Source organism: Chlorocebus sabaeus, chromosome 15 (assembly GCF_047675955.1).
Source record: "Chlorocebus sabaeus isolate Y175 chromosome 15, mChlSab1.0.hap1, whole genome shotgun sequence".
Lineage (NCBI taxonomy): Eukaryota > Metazoa > Chordata > Mammalia > Primates > Cercopithecidae > Chlorocebus > Chlorocebus sabaeus.
Window position 1 is genome coordinate 63,848,368 of NC_132918.1, and position 16,303 is coordinate 63,864,670.

The 16,303-nt window shown below is 35.2% G+C and overlaps 1 protein-coding gene across 3 annotated transcripts in view; it reads right to left on the reverse strand.

Annotated features, from left to right (window-relative positions):
- The window catches only part of SATB1 (SATB homeobox 1), a 96,639-nt gene that overhangs the window by 58,006 nt on the left and 22,330 nt on the right, over positions 1–16,303 (reverse strand). For 2 of the 3 annotated variants that reach the window (XM_008009249.3, XM_008009248.3), the window contains exons 2-5: positions 14,931–15,165; positions 11,105–11,281; positions 10,214–10,340; positions 9,311–9,434 (exon numbers count right to left, since the gene is read on the reverse strand). In XM_008009249.3, coding sequence (XP_008007440.1) covers positions 9,311–9,434; positions 10,214–10,340; positions 11,105–11,281; positions 14,931–15,141 — 639 coding nt within the window. In that variant the 5' untranslated portion in view covers positions 15,142–15,165. Of the gene's footprint in view, positions 1–9,310; positions 9,435–10,213; positions 10,341–11,104; positions 11,282–14,930; positions 15,166–16,303 lie in introns of those variants that run through there. The other variant, XM_008009253.3, reaches the window with a different exon arrangement.

A 16,303-nucleotide genomic window follows, 5' to 3' on the forward strand; every position in this document is an offset into this window, starting at 1 on the left:
CACCTCTGGATTAGATCATAAAGAAAAATCAAATTAATCTGGCTTCATCTCAATCAATATTACGAAAATCCTTCACAGTGTAGGAAAATGCCATCCTCAGGTAATCGTCTCATTAGAAGTTATGGTGAAATGAGAAAAATGTGTTGGAATGGGTTGTAAATCATATAATAAAGAGCTCCATCCATCACTAAACATGTGTTTTCCAGGCTGAGCTGGTGATCATGCTTAGAAGGTGGACAAACCAAGTCCCTAAGGCCCATTATGGAATGGCTGAACAGTTATCTACACTTGCAGCTCTCTCTAAATTCAGGTGACTCTAGACCTTTACACAGATGACTTTAAAACACTGTATGTTGATAGCCTTAAATGGAGTTTCTTAGGCCAAATGTAGACTTTAGAACACAACTGAGGAATGGACATTGTAAGCAAACATGGGGTGATACTGTTAACATTTCCGTACTGGCAATGTCAGCATCTTTGTAAATTATCTGACTGTTATTGAAAATTTCCCATTTTACTCTTGAATATGAGAAGAAAATGAACAAATAAAAATAACAGTAAAGAAGTGTGGGTCTCAAATATAATGCAACTGAGACAAAATGAAAATTATTAGCCAGGTGGAAATACATGTACCATTGTGGAAGAAAAATTTAAAAATTTAAAAATGCTGCATATGTTTTTAAAGCTTGTTCTTAACTGTGGTGTATAATTAGGTCTTTTTAAGCATTCAGACCTCTGAGTTCCCTGTAACTCCAAGGCTACTGTTGTGCTTACAAATGTGTAAGTTTAGTACACATATTCATGAACATTATCAAACATATAAAAGCATGAGACAGCTTGGAATGTCAGTAGGTTTTCTTAAGAGAAAAATTCAGAAGTGATTTGTTCTTTGTTAGGTAAAAATACAGAATTAAGTATAACAGAAAAATATTTCATGAGATAGGATACTGTAGATAAAAGTATCTATAGAGTACTATTAATACAACCACTGATGTGCTATATTGGTTTATGAAATAAACATGTGCAAATCCTACAAGGTTAAGTCTGACAAATATTCCCGAGTTCCTACTGTGTGTCAGGATCTATGACAGTGATGAATACAACTTAGTTCCTTTGGGACAGTCAATTACAGTGCACACAGACAGCCTAGTTAGTCCACAGACTATTTCAGAACAATGTGGAAAATGCTAAGATGGGCGCATAAGGAGAGGACAGAACCTTGGGTGCTGGGAGTACAGGCGAGGTTAGTTAATGGAAAAGATACTGGCAAAAGCTCACCTCTTGGTAACGGTCCCATCTTTATTCTACTTGACATTGTCTAGTCTAGGGTATCATATTTGCTAAACTTCCAAATCAATTTATTTAAAGTACAAGCTTCAGTCTTCCACTTCCATTTTAAAATACATCATAACTTTATAATGATTGCAAGTGTTCCTTAACGTTGAGTTTGAGTTATAATACAGTCCTTTAATTTTTTCACAAATGAAAAGTATTTGGTTGTTTTCACTAAAAATGAAGATTGCACCAAAATCTTCCATGTAGCCAGAGAGTTACTTAGACCATGTGGCATGTGCAAGTAGGATTTCAAACTCTCAATGCCCACATTTTAGAAAAACAACTAGTTATGGCACACTTTAGGACTGAAAACTGTTCTAAATGTTTTCTAAGTACCAGCTCATTTAATTCTCAAAACAAGACTGAGAAATTGGTTCTATTATCTTCCTACTTTACAGATGAGAAAATTGAGTCATGGAGTCAGCTGCCCAAGCTCACATAGCTGGCCACAACAGAACTCACATTCCTGATTCCTACAATGCTGGGAGCTAATTAAAGGGATGCTAGAGAGCAATGACAAACAAAAACACACAAAAAGTAACAGAATGAAGTTGTTGAAGAAATGCCATTACTCTAAAGAAATAGTCCCATTAAAAAGTAAAAAGAAAACTAGATCAAGCTGTGTCATATGTTATCATAACCCAGGAGTTTCAACAACACAGAGAAGAGTCTCATTGTGACATTTCACAAAGTTAATACTTGTTACATTTCTGAACTGCCTTGGAACAAATACCAGGTGGACAGTAAAATGGGACAAGCCTGAGACGGTGGTATTCAGTAATGAAGTATCATGTCTTGTTATTCAGATAAGAATGTGATCTCAAATAGTGCTAGCAATTAAAAACTTTACCCTTTTCTTAACTTCCAACCTATCAACTGGTTTGCATCTTCAACCTGAGTCAACTAAATTAGATTAGCATTTCTATGGGAAAATACTACAATAGAAAATAATCAATTTTTTTTAAGAGAGAAAGATGATGATTAAAGAGAACAAAGTTTCAGAGTAAGAATGAGAGAAAAAGACTGCTAAAGAAGTCAGCGAGCCACCTTCTCTGCCATGAGGAATTCTGCAACCTTATGAACTGTCCATGGTGAAACTCCAGCACCCCATAAGACTGCATATTAGAACACAATGCAATCTTATATTTCTGTAGCGCCCTTCAAGCAAGCATCCCAGGGTGCTTTACAATCATTATGAGTTAAAATTAAAACTGAAGCACACACAATTCCTAATAGAATCATTTTAAAAATGCTAAACAGAACAAATAACTTTTAAGTCTAGATTTAAAAGTCCCAATAGCCAGAGCGTTCCTTGCTTCAATTGGCAATGAGCTGCAGAACCAGGGCTGAGGCTCTCCTCTGTTATGTTAAAGGCTCTCTTATGTTTTTAATACTCAGAGCACGTTATAATCAAGCAGTTTCCAACGAAAGACGGGGAAATTGAGTTCGTGTATCTATTTGTTTTGATTATCTGGATTTTTTTTATTTTTTGGAGTGGGGGGTTGTTTATGAGTTTGCCCAAATCTGGCATGAAATGAAGCAGATCTATAAAGCAAATCCAGATAGAGCCCAATTTGAAGTTTCAGTAGTAATTGAGGAAAAAAGATGTCTAAAATATACGCTAAAACTAGTTCTGTTTTAGCAAGAAAATCAGTTTGGTTAGCATGATTTGCCTAAGCTGTTTTTTAAAACCATTAGAAAATAGCATTTAATAGGCTTTCTCTCAGGCCATGTCTACTCCTAAGCCTTGGGAGTATTTATTATTCTAAGAATCAGACAAAAAAAGAGGAAAAATACTCTCATGATATGGTAATTTTCCTTGCATTAGTGATTTTGAGGTCAAAGGAAACCTGTTCAGATCTGAAACAAGGCACAGGTAAAAAATCTATTAAGTGAAAATAAAGTAGTTACACATTGTTAAGCACTCTCTAAATTGGCATGGCTTAAACTCTTTTATGTTTTACTATTGTGAAAAGATAGTGGCTATAAAATATTTGAGATCAATCCATTTTAAGTTAGATGCTTTATTAAGTTTGGCTTTTTTGATTAATATATCTGAAAGGTTACAGAGAGCTAACATCGAGCTACAATAAAATCCTTATGTATCTAAGTCATCTAAAAATGAGCCTGATATATTAGATTCAAAAAGGAAAACTTGCAATTTGGAGGACAATTCTGTTGTAGATTATACATATTATAACATTAACACAGAGCAGACATCTCACTAAGTTGAAAAAGGAACTAGAATGATGTCATGACTGGTTCAAAAGACGAGGCAAAAAAATTATTTGATATAAGTTTTGCAATTCACACAACTACCCATATAAGACAGGCTTACCATTTCCTTTATGGATCCCACCATTACAGTAATACAATTGCTGAAAAGTGGTCATAATATCCAATTAGTATCAAGTACTTTAGTGCCTGGCAAGGCAGACATTTATAATCTGAGATTCCCATGGTCAGTAGGGTAAAAACTAAGGAAAGTTTTGTAATTTTAAAAAGGAAAGAAGATTCTCTGTAGAGCTTTTCTTCAAAATATATGATGTTTTAACATAAGATAATTTTATACTGGGAAGGGGCAAGTATAAAATCGTTCCAGCTCAGCTCAAACAGGAATCATTTTATTTTAAAATGGAGCCGCTCGGAAAAGACTCGTTCATTGGATCAGGCCAGTCTGATGACTGGAGTCTGTATTTTCAAACGGACCTAAGAAATTCATCTGCCCACTATTTCTAATGAAAATGCCTAATGTTATCTTGGGGTTCAAAACAAAGGGCTATTAGCATAATTATGCCTACTGGTCTTGAGGATACGAAAGAATAGGAAAGAGAAATAACTGCACAGAACTATACTGGCAAATCTTCTAGAATGTCCCAAATGCCAAGTTATCCCAAAAGTCAGCTCCTGTCTAGATCACCTGTGATTAGGGGCTTGAAATGACAGCAATGTACTTTTAAAACAAGACAAAATACAAACAAAAAATCAAAGACACAAAACCAAAACACGTTAAAGAAAATTTTCAGCAATGAGAATAAATACACTTGGAAAACTACAAGTAGTTATCAGTACTTTAGAAAAATCAAAGTGTATTATAAAACCTATCCAATTCATCTGAGAGGCTTTCAATTTGTCTTTTTTAAACTTCCTTTATCTGTGGTATGTGATGAAAGGACTACTTGGTGAAGCTCACAGGCTCTGGGTATGAAGTCTTACTCTTCTGCTTCACCAGCAATGCAGCCATGGACACTCATGGCAACATTCTGTGCCTCAGGTTCCTCATTTAAAAATGGGGATATAAGACTATATCCTACTTAGGGGGACCAAAGGCACTCTTGATGCATCAGAAGCACTAAATGAAAGTGTAATACTATTATTTCAACTAATAAGATGTTATATCCTTAACACTACATAGGAAATGGAATGCCTGGCATACGGCAGATTGTCAATACATACTTTTGAATGTATGAATGTGAACAAATTTCATATGGTAGACTCTCACGTGAAATGCAATATATGAACACCGATGCTGGCTATTCTCTTAAGAATGTTATTACTAAAGCTGACTTAAAATTTTAAGAAACATGTCATTTCAGTCCAAAAACTGAAATAAAGTACAGTTTATTAAAAACACATTTATATAACATGATAGATTTGTAATTGTTGCTCCAGTATCATTTATAATACAGACTGAAAATCAACTAAACACGTACGTGTGTTGAATTCCTACGGAAATGACTGTCACGTTTCAGGAGAGCAGTACTGAAGCTAAGCTTCAGGAGTATGGGGTGGTTTCTTTTTAAAATCTATTTTGCCATTAATAAATAAATTGTCCAACATATTTGAGATCCTAGGATGCTGTGAATAAAAGGAAAATTGGAAAATCATCTTTCTCAATATTACTTCTAAATGGAATGTTCAAATTTAAATTTATTTTATATGTATTTTGCTACTTGAAAATAAAAATAACACTTCTCACCCACTCTATATGACTTGGCTTAAAGATATCTTTTCCAGGTGAGAAATAAGATAGAAAATAATCCAATGCCTTAAAAATGTGAAAGTTGTGACGTGTGTGTGTGTGCACGCACGTGTGTATATATGCCCATGTGTGTGGTGACAGAGGAAAGGTAAAATTATGCAAATCAGATCAAGACCTCCATGAAATACTTGACCTAAACATTTTTAGAAGGAAGGCATTATGCTGGTAGAATAGCTGACCTTTTACTTAACAAAAATGGATCTACACTGTATCAGAATGTATATATATTTATCTAGTATTTAAATGCAATTTCTAAAACTCCAGGGAAAATAAGCATCAAAATGTAATGTTTTATTATAAATAAAAATGTTTACTTTTTAAATTTCCAATTTTTCTCCCAAATCCATATCCTCAAAAGTTTTATGACTACAGGCTTTCTGGTCCCCAAATCAGAATTTATTCTCTCCTCAGCTGCAGTTTAGAATGCAACATTCAACTTATCTAACCACATCCACCGAAAAAAACAAAAGCAACAACAAAATATCTAACCTCAGACCTCTAATGAGCTAAGTGTTTCTTATGTCTTAGAACATTTTACAAAAATAAAAAAACACGTGGTACAAAGAATTTAATAAATTAGTGTCAATCTATTTGGGCAGATTTATGATAGGAAAGTGATAACAGAAATAAAGGTATGAGTTGTAAATCAAACCAAGCCCACTTATGGAATTTCTGCAGCTGGAGAACACCTTATGAATATTAGCAAAGAAAACATTATTGTACCCAAATGTAAATATTCCTTTTTTTTTTTTGAGACGGAGTCTTACTCTGTCACCAGACTAGAGTGCAGTGGTACGATCTTGGCTCACTGCAACCTCCGCCTCCTGGGTTCAAGGGATTCTCCTGCCTCGGCCTCCCAAGTAGCTAAATCAGCACTTTAAAATTTATCACAGGCAAGGACATAGGCTTAGCAAGTCAGGACTTGTGTTAGTCATTAACCAGCACCGTGACTTTAATCTCCAGGGACACTGGCTCCTTCAACTGTCAAAGGGAGGAGCCTAGGAAGGATAATCCCTTCTGGTTCTAAGAATCCAAGTTCAAATGGACATTTGCTTACCAAGTATTAGACAATCGTCCTAAGAGCACAGGAGGCAGGGCTTATTCAACACCCCAGGCAAAATCCTGGTGGCTCCCCAGTTCCACTCCTCCTAGCTCCTGCTCTATAAAAGGAATTTACCTGCCCACAGGGTGAACTTTCTACTAACCATAATATTTAGGGACCCTGTAGCCATACTTGCTACTGGAGTACTTTATCATATTCAACAAAATAAAACCCTTACTGTACAGTAAAATGTGTATGCTGAATTGCACGCTAAAGGTTCTCTCGCATGAATGAATCAACACTCTATAGGGGAAGAAAGGGCTTAACACTTGGCATTTCTTGGTGTTAGGTCCCATTTTGCACAAGACTGAGGCCATATTTATTTGCTAGGCTTTTTTCACCATGACCATCTTCATCATCAAATCTTAACCATAGGAAAAAGAGTAGTTTTGTCAAACTCGGCATATACTTTGGACATAGGCTTTAGGGAACTTGCATCTCTCATCTTAATAACTCTAGACAGAAAAACATAATAAAGAAGCACAAAGAAAAGTTTATATTGAAAACATTCTGACTGGAGTATCAGTTTCATAGAAAAAGAGAAGATGGTTCAGCAAAATATAAAATAACTCCCTCATTTAGAGAACAATTTACATTTTTTCATACTGTTAAATATTAAATTAATTTCAAATATTTGCTTTCACTGCTAAACTATGCATAATTTTTAGAAGTTTTTTTAAGGAAAAGAATACTGTAATTATAATTGATGTTGAAATTGTAGCCTAGTTCCATCACTTAATGATTACAGTGAGCTATCCAGCCACAGGAGGCCATGTATCTGCAAACTTCTCTCTACAGAAATTCATCAATGTATGACTCCAAAACCAAGTCCTGAATTACATTTTGTCATTCTACTTAATGTTATAATTGTCTGTATGTAATTCATTTTCTATGATAACATTAAGTAAATTCACAATTCTATTTATAAGTTATAGCGAGGTGGAGTTTATTGGCTGAATGTTGATGTCATTTAACAATTAGTTCTCACTGACTGTATCAATAAATATCTGTACCGACATCCTCTTCTTCAGCTCATAGTAAATGCCTTAAGTCTTCGTCTGAATATGCTTCCACGATCAATGGGACATTTAGTAACATAAAGACACATGTGATTCCAGTACTGGGTGTTTATATTATGTTTTAACTGAGTTTTTAACAAGTTTATTTCTAGATCATTTCAAATTTTCAAATGTTAGCAACCATGTAACATGTTATCTTGAGTTGTCTGCGAAACAAGGTCGCAGAAGTAAGAGTCACCCCTTTATTCTATCATCCTATTGATTTAATTGTGTTTAATTAATTTAAATTATTTTTATTTGATGGTTATAAATTCCTATCCTCTCTATTCCAAGGGTGAGAGAGGGAAGATAGGAGATCAGCTGAAGGTGTAACTGAAATGACAGAAAAGAGTTTTCTCTGAATTGCAAGAAACGGACACTTAGCAATACAGAGAATATGTAAACTGTGGCTATAGCTTATTTTAGAAGAATATAGAAAGCTATTAAACATAAACTTAATTCATTTGCTTCATTCCTAAAAGTTGTAGCAAATATCAAAGTAAAAATGTTGGAATGTAACTTAGCAAATCTGAAATGCATGGAGTTTCTATGAAACAGAAGCACAAAGCCCACAAGATTCCCTTCAAAGGTACCTAATAATCTTCATGAGCCTCATATTAGAAATACATTTTGAGAATATCTGCTACTCAGAATATAGCAGAAATACACTTTGAGATCTCTCAATTGCAGAAATGTTTACAGCAGCGTCATACAGTTCAAGTTCAAATGGCTGAGACTAATATTCAGAATTAAAACTCAAATTAAAAGAAAACATTAAAAATTTGGTAAAAATCTAGTTGGACCAACATTTTAATAATACTGTATCATGGAATGGCCTTAAAACGGGTTTGGGTACTGAGGGGATGACTGTAACATATCATATACTTACATGTGTTACAGTCATCCCCTCAGTACCCAAACCCATTTTAAGCAGCCCTTTACGAGTAGATTCATGGCATCCTTTTTTTTTATTTGAAATCAGCTGAGTTTCATCAAAAATGATGTTTGATTTTCTGTCTATAAGCAGGTAGGCAGTCTCTATCTAGAGTTTTAGCTGCCCTCCACCAAATTTATTCTAAACAAAGAAATCAAGGAAAATAATTTAAAAATCTTTATTTCATTTCAAATATCCCTGATGGTATGACAGGTATCTCAGAAGGAAAAAAGAAAATTCCACTGAAAAAAAAAACAAAACAGAAAAGTAGTAAACTAAAGCCACAAAACTGGTCACAAAATCCTAATGAATTAACCACTATTCAACCTTTAGTTAAGGGTAATTATTTTCATAATTATTTGTACTAAAATACTTTTAATTTTTTGGTAATGAATATCCAAGAATTGTACTGTTGTTTTATTCAGATAGCACAGTGAAGTTTTATGCATTCACACTGCCACTGCCATTCCCTCTCACCGAAGCTTTGAGGGATTAGTACCACCTTGACTCTTTCTTAAATAAGGGCATTCAGGAGAATGTAGCTATCATGCTCATAGCACTCAGAAGACAAATCTAAAAATTAGCCAGCGGAGTCTTCCACTGAACTGTTTTTCCTGTAAACAGTCCTTTGGCTCTTTCCCCCAAGGGAGAAAAAGCGTATAGGCTCTGTTCACAACAAATCAGGCATATTTTAAAAGGTCACCAGTGGTCAAGTCACTTTACATTTTTGGCAGATTCTTGCTTCAGATACCAGTTGCTTTAAATCAGGGAGCTCCATCAAACCTCAAATCAGGGTTGCCCATGATGTCTTATTATTTATTACATGCTATGCTAAGTACCTGTGAAAGGGGGCACTCCTTGGCCAACGAACTCTGATTCATATCTTTCAGTAAGTCCTTCAGAGCATTCCTCACTGTGGTGTGCGACCATTGTTCGGGAGGCAAGTCTTCTAGTTTGGGGCAACTATTTGAGACATAGATTAGAAAGGGGATTATTACAAGATTGCATCCCGCTGCAGAACATTCCTTTAAGACAGACAGATTTCATTTTGCGCATCAAACAGATGCATCTGGAGATTGCTCTCGGTCTCCTGATTGTTCCGATTAGTTAATTACTTTATACAACACATCTGCTGTATCGATGCATGAATTATACATCAGCTGCCTGTGGTGGCTATTTTTTCATGTTACTTCTACCTTCCTGCTCTGATGCGCTTGGGAAGACAATTTAAGGTGTACTGCTTTCTCCTGAGCCATCGTGAAAAGCTTTAACGTATTAACCGATTTCCTTTCATTACTCTGTACATACGAATTAAAATCATAAAAAAATAAATAAATAAGATTGTGGTAATAGTGAATAAGATAGTCTTTCACAAAATGTACACAGATGGCACTGTTCATGATATGCAAAAATATTTTTTTCTTAAGTAAACTTTATGTAAAATGCCTTCTTGTAATGCATTATTTAATTGACTAAACGTAAAAAGTCTTCTCTTTTGATAACCTGCACAAACCCACACATTCTGTGTGTGTGTGTGGGGGGGGGGGGGTTTGCTTTTAAATTATACATTGAAGTTAGGAAAAAAGGCAGAAGGATAGGGTAACAAAATCGAATCGATCTGTATTAACCTTTCTGAAACATGGAGTAAAAAAAAAAATTGAAGGTTGACCAGAGAGAGATGCTTCATTTCAAAAGATCAGGTAAGAAGAATGTTTCACCCTAGATTTGCTGTCTTGACTCACCTGTGTAACTGAATTTTCAATGTGACCACATGATACACATCTTGAAGCATATCTGCTACTGTAGCATCAGGGGCATCTGTCACGTAAGACAGTGGAACTGGATTCCACTTTCCAACCTGGATTAGCCCTATTTCAGATAAAGAGGATATGTCACTAAATATTTTACCCTCAAATAATATATCTAGTAGAAGGGTGTTCTTTCCTACTACCCCTACCACAAGCAATACCGTTATTTCTGTCTGAATGATTCCCTTCCCTCTAAAAGGCAGGTCAATGAAAATATTCACAGCTTAGCTTTCCAAATTGTAAAATTATGTAAATGACTGTAGGGTTGTTTATTATTTTGGAAATAAAACCCCATCAATAAAACCTATGCATAAGGCCACATTTTCCTAACTTACAGGAAGTTCTAATAAGACATAGCTGAACCAGTTCTAAATGGCTTTACGATTTAGATAAGATTCTCTATTGCAGTGGGAATCAGCATTGAAAAATACTTTACAGCCCATAAAACCATCAGAAACAGAATAAAAGAAACAGAACTAGATATTCAGTCATAAATGCAAATTGACTCTCAACAGTCCATCTGCTCAAATACGCTCCTCACTTCCTTGTGGGTCCTCAGTGGAGCAGATTATTAAGGTCAATAAGCATACTAATGATTCAGCTGAAGTAATTTAAAAAAAAAAATCTACCTCAACATTCCACATGAGCAAAATGTGTGTTAACTAAACTAAACTGAATTAAGCCAATTTTTTAAAGCCACAGCCTAAAAGGAACCAATGTAATATACAGGCTACAGTTCTTTGAATAAAAATATTCAGTGCTTTCTCTGCAAGGTAAACAAAGAATGCCAAGCAATTTTTCCAACCCCACGTACACATTATTTACCTTTGGCCTGGGCAGCAGAGCTATGTGAATAACCTAGAGACAGCAATGCCATTTCGATCAGCTGGTTGAAAAGCATATCCTTTCTCACCAGCACAAATTCTGCATGCTCCTCCTTGCAATCATATTCAATGGCGTTTTCATAATGTTCCACTACACAGAAAACTGGCAGCATGGTTCCTATCAAAAAGATGAAGAAAGAGGGATGGAAAACCAACAGTCTTCAGAAATACAGCTTGGTGGGGGGAGGAAAAATTAGCCATGAAAATAAATAATCACAAGAGATTCACTGTGCTTCCAAGGCAGACTGGGTACAGAACTACAGGCACATGCACATAAATATATACATTCTCATATTATTTAAAGTTGTAACAGAAATATTTAAGTAGAATGTGAACTTGGTCCTAAGGTAAGTTGTGCTCTAAATTAACAGTGCATTTTCCAAAAGCAATGAATGCAGAATTACCTTTCTGATCAAATAATAATGGTGACGAAAGAAAAATGTGTCTTCCTTAATTTGCTATGAGTAGTATACAGTATGCAAACACAACTCACTGTTTATCTTCAGAAGAACCCACCTTTCTACTGCCTACATGATTTTGCTAATAATAAACTTTTCCTGCTTGTGTCTAAACAAATTATCTTCGACAAAGAAATTTTCATTTTCTTCCTTTTTTAGATATTAACTCTAACTGGTTCCACAAAAAGTACTTAACCAAACCGGTCATCATAATACAGAATTTCAATATGTGCATAATCTAGACAAATAACATTTGCTTTATGAATACTCATTTAACCTACCTAAAAAGATAGCACAGTACCCATAAGTCTTTAAAATCAACAATCTTTGTTGTAGCAAATAAGGTAAAAATGAGAGAGAGAAAAGGAAACTGACCTTATCGGGACATACTAGAAAAAAGGAATCTGCATAGATTTGGTGTGCTCTCTCTTTATATATTTTAATCCAATATAGTAACTCAGTAGCCAGATGATTAACAAGCACAGGCCACACCACTATTAGAAAGACGCTGCTTCTAGAAATTGGTATTACGGAATGCTGTGGTACTCAAGGTGTTTATGCAGCGCACTGTCAGACTTCCAGTGACAACGGAAAAGGGTTAAAAGCAGATGCATCTGAATTGTACTGTGGCAAACTGCCAGAAGGGTATCATCTTTAGCATAAATGATGACAAGGGTTACTTTAACAGGGCACCCAGGATCCACAATTAGTCCTACAATACTAATGCCTCTATAAGCTCTGTCCTCTGGACTCACAGAATCATACCAACTTCTGAAGATGTCTTAGTGCACACCAACCGTAGCTAAAAAAATCAAGATTTCCTACTGACACCAGAGAGGCCCTTCAAAGATTCTCTATTTGCTTGTTTCTGCTGAACAAAAGCCGGCAATCAAACAGCTATATCCTTCTACATGTGAGTCTTCACCAAAGCTTTAGCGAACTGTTCACAAGAGATTCTAGGTCTGACAAACAAACCCCTTTAGGTTTACTCAGAAAAACTTACAAACTCATTCGGAGGTACCAACAGGCTAGGCATGAAAAACAAGCCGCAGAGCTTGCCAATATTTTTGTCATTCATTCAGCTGTTTTATACCAGAGAGAGAACCCGTCAGGGATCAGAAGACAACTTGGGGAGACCACAGCAAAAATAGCAATATGCAAACTGGTGATTCCTTCCTTGGCTTGAAGGTATTTTGGCAAAATCGCCTAAACAAATAAAAGCATTCAATCCCTTTTTCTTAGTAGTGTTTTCTCATCTCAGCCATAATTTTCATCTAGCACCTGTCAGATAGAAACCATCCACATGAAAAATAAGATGAAAATGTTAATAAAAACCCACAAAAAGACTTTAGCAATTTTGTTATTTGGATTATCTGAGACCCTCCTACAATTAAATTGCATTTTTAGAATACATCCAAAGCAAAACAAAACAAAACAAAAAAGCATTTGAGCAGGAAGTGAATTTACTGTACTTTTAGTTCTTCCTCCTCCTGTCCTGATATCTTCAAAGAGTTGGGTAAGTACAATAAAAACATACACATTGATTTTTCCTTTCGTAGGATAAAACAGATGTATTCTACAATACGCTTTTCCTTAGATCTATAAAACAACTGCGGGGTTTTCAAACTATTGAAATATACTGGATTTATTGTGGATTTTATTGATCATGTTTAGAGGTACCCTAAAATAATAAAGATGGCTATAAAGTGACAATAGTACCATCTAATTACAGACCTTCTAGCAAACTGTTGCGGTTACCCTCCCGTTCCTGGGAGTAATGCTGAACACAAGCCTTTTCTGAACTGTCTGATTATTCGTGCTAGTGTTTGGCGAGAGTTCCAACTACAGCAACTTCATAACCTTCCAGCATTTAAAGGGGAGAGCACTGGTCACTGCTGAATGCTAAAAATACCACATGATTTAAACCTGAAGGCAGTCTTAGAAGCTTTTGCTGAAGGTTTATGAGCCTGTGTAAACAGCACGTCTGCCATAAGGAGCAGTGAAGTCTGTAGAATCCTTGTCTAAAACTGTCCTGGCATTAAAGTTTGCTGTGCAAATATCACATAATACCAGAGACAGCTGAAATCTCCTATTTAGGAATTTATGGAACTTACATGTTTGCAGGCGTCAGAAAGTCTTTTTTATAGAGCCCCAGCGCTTCACAGTACAATATTAATGCACTCTGTTTGAAAAGCCGTAATAAATTATATTTTTAATGCTCTTACCCTGGCTTTCTTAAGATGCATACATTCTTGGCAAACAATCAATAAATAGGGTAATCATGAGTAGAGGCCAAAGAATTTGCTGAAGTGCTGTTTTTCCATTTTTAATAGATAAAGATCTAACAATACGGACTGCTGTGTCTGTTCATTTCAGGATCAATATATTCTTTGTTTTCGCCAAACCAAGGAAAAAATAAATGATTGTATGATAAATGTTATGCATCAAACACAATGAAATTCCTCTGCCTTCTAACTTTATCTACTTAATATTCTTGGTTGCTAAAATATAGCATTTTTATCCATTGCTTAGCAAATGTAAGGAAAATCTGATTCCTACATGTTATTCAGACACAAAATGAAGCTCCTTAGGAGGCACATGCATTACACCCAGGGTAGGCATTGCTTTACAGGAACAACACTGTTAAACACAGTCAAAGTTGTTAAACTGCATCAATTTAATATTGGTAGAAAAGAGTCACCCAGTTACACATCTTTCCCTTATAAACTTTCCTAAATCTGTTCTTTCTTCATCAAAAATACCCAATTAAAACAAAAATTAAAAAACAGGATCATCAGAATTTTTACTGCTAATGAATTTGCTCTTAAGAAAATAAGCCACAAAAAATAGCATTACCAAACGTCTACATAAGATTTCCAAGATCTCTGAAACTGCCTTACAACTAAAAATCTTAGGAAGAAGCTAGAGTAGCTCTCAAACCACCTAAGTGTTTTATTCTTAATCAGGTTAGTTTAAAGCAACAGCCGCCTACGATCCTCTACTGTAACACCTTTTGAATGGACCCTTGCGTAAACTAAAACCATTATATTTAATTCAGTCCTTATTATCCAAAATGTTCAATGATTCCAGTCTATAGTAAAACGCTCCACCCAAGCATGGAGCCTATACTTTCCAACATGATTGATACTAAGGACCCAGAATATAACTAATTTAAGATCATAAAGAGAATAAAGGCAGGCTATACAAAACATGTTCTGCCACTCCCCCCCACCCCACCTCCCCCCCAGTGTGGCCTTGTGTAGACAATAGGGCTTTCAGCTTTCCAGGATTTGGCTTGAAAGTATTTACCTTTCCTAAGGTTGGTTTTCATCAGATGGCCCGAGTGTTTTAAAGGCACTCCCTGCATTTTTGCACCTGTACTCCCAAGCCTTCCTCTTCCTAGCGGGCTCCCGTTCTGCTCCAGGCGGGCAATCTTGGCTGGTGGACCCTTCGGATCACTCACATTGTTAGACATTTCTGAATGTTCTTTCCCCTGAGTTGCCTCGTTCAAATGATCCATACTCAGTCACTGTCTAAAGATCACCTGCCAGAATTTAAAAAGAAGACATGTTATAATTGGGTGGGGACCTACGTGTATATATGTGCCCTATGTAAATGTTTTAGCTCTAGGTATCTCTCCACAAATATAATGTATTGGTAAAATGGCCTATCTAGATATGATACAGATGTTACTATATTTCTAGATAATAGCCTTACATTCTTATTTAAATTAACAAAATGATCTGTGGAAACTGTACCAATACACACGAATAAAAAGGCAATTGGCCTATAAAAAAAACTAAGTGGGGAGAAATGGGCTTACTTTTAGAACAAGAATTATCACAAGTATAGCTAAAAAGAAAACAGCTAATTTTATTTACGTAGTCCCAATTTTTAACAATTAGAAACTCATTACAAAATACAGCAGAAACACTTTAATAAAGGATGGAAACATGATCACAGTTCAAAATGTTAGAAATCTAATGTATATGTTTATATGTGTATGTACATGTAATATACATATACATACAAAATGTTTTATATGTGTATGGATATAAATTCTGAGAAAAATCATAAACAATCTCAAAAGAAGGTAACAAACATCTAACTGTTTTTTAAACTCCCCACTGACTTTTATAAGTTAATGCATAGAAAAAGTTTTCCATTATCAAAGTTTCAAGAGTTATGTGACAGATCTAGTCAAGTCTTGGGTCAAACATGTGATTGGATCAGTTTACCCCTAAGGAAACAGGAAGAAGTGAAGGGTTTTCAAATATCCAATGTACTGATGCATTAAAACTCATGTGTTTTGTAGTATTTAGGTGTCCATTAGTAATAGAGGGCTGTTAACAATAAATATTTTTTAAAAATTTAGAATACACTTTGTGATATACACATTAGGTTGAAGTGCCAAGCTCAATTAAAAAACACACACACACACACACAAAACCTTGATGATACTGGTAAAACAAAATATCCAGTATTCAGAAACAACCTCAGCATGCAATGGCGTTAACATTGTAATTAACCTCAAAAAAATTAACAGATAATTATTTTCAGTTATATACTAGACATCAATTTTCACATCATTTATAGTAAAGTGATTAGATAATATCAAAGTCATTTTTAAAGCATAGTTTTAATTAGAATTGATAAGAACAGGTAAGTAGAATTATTTTATG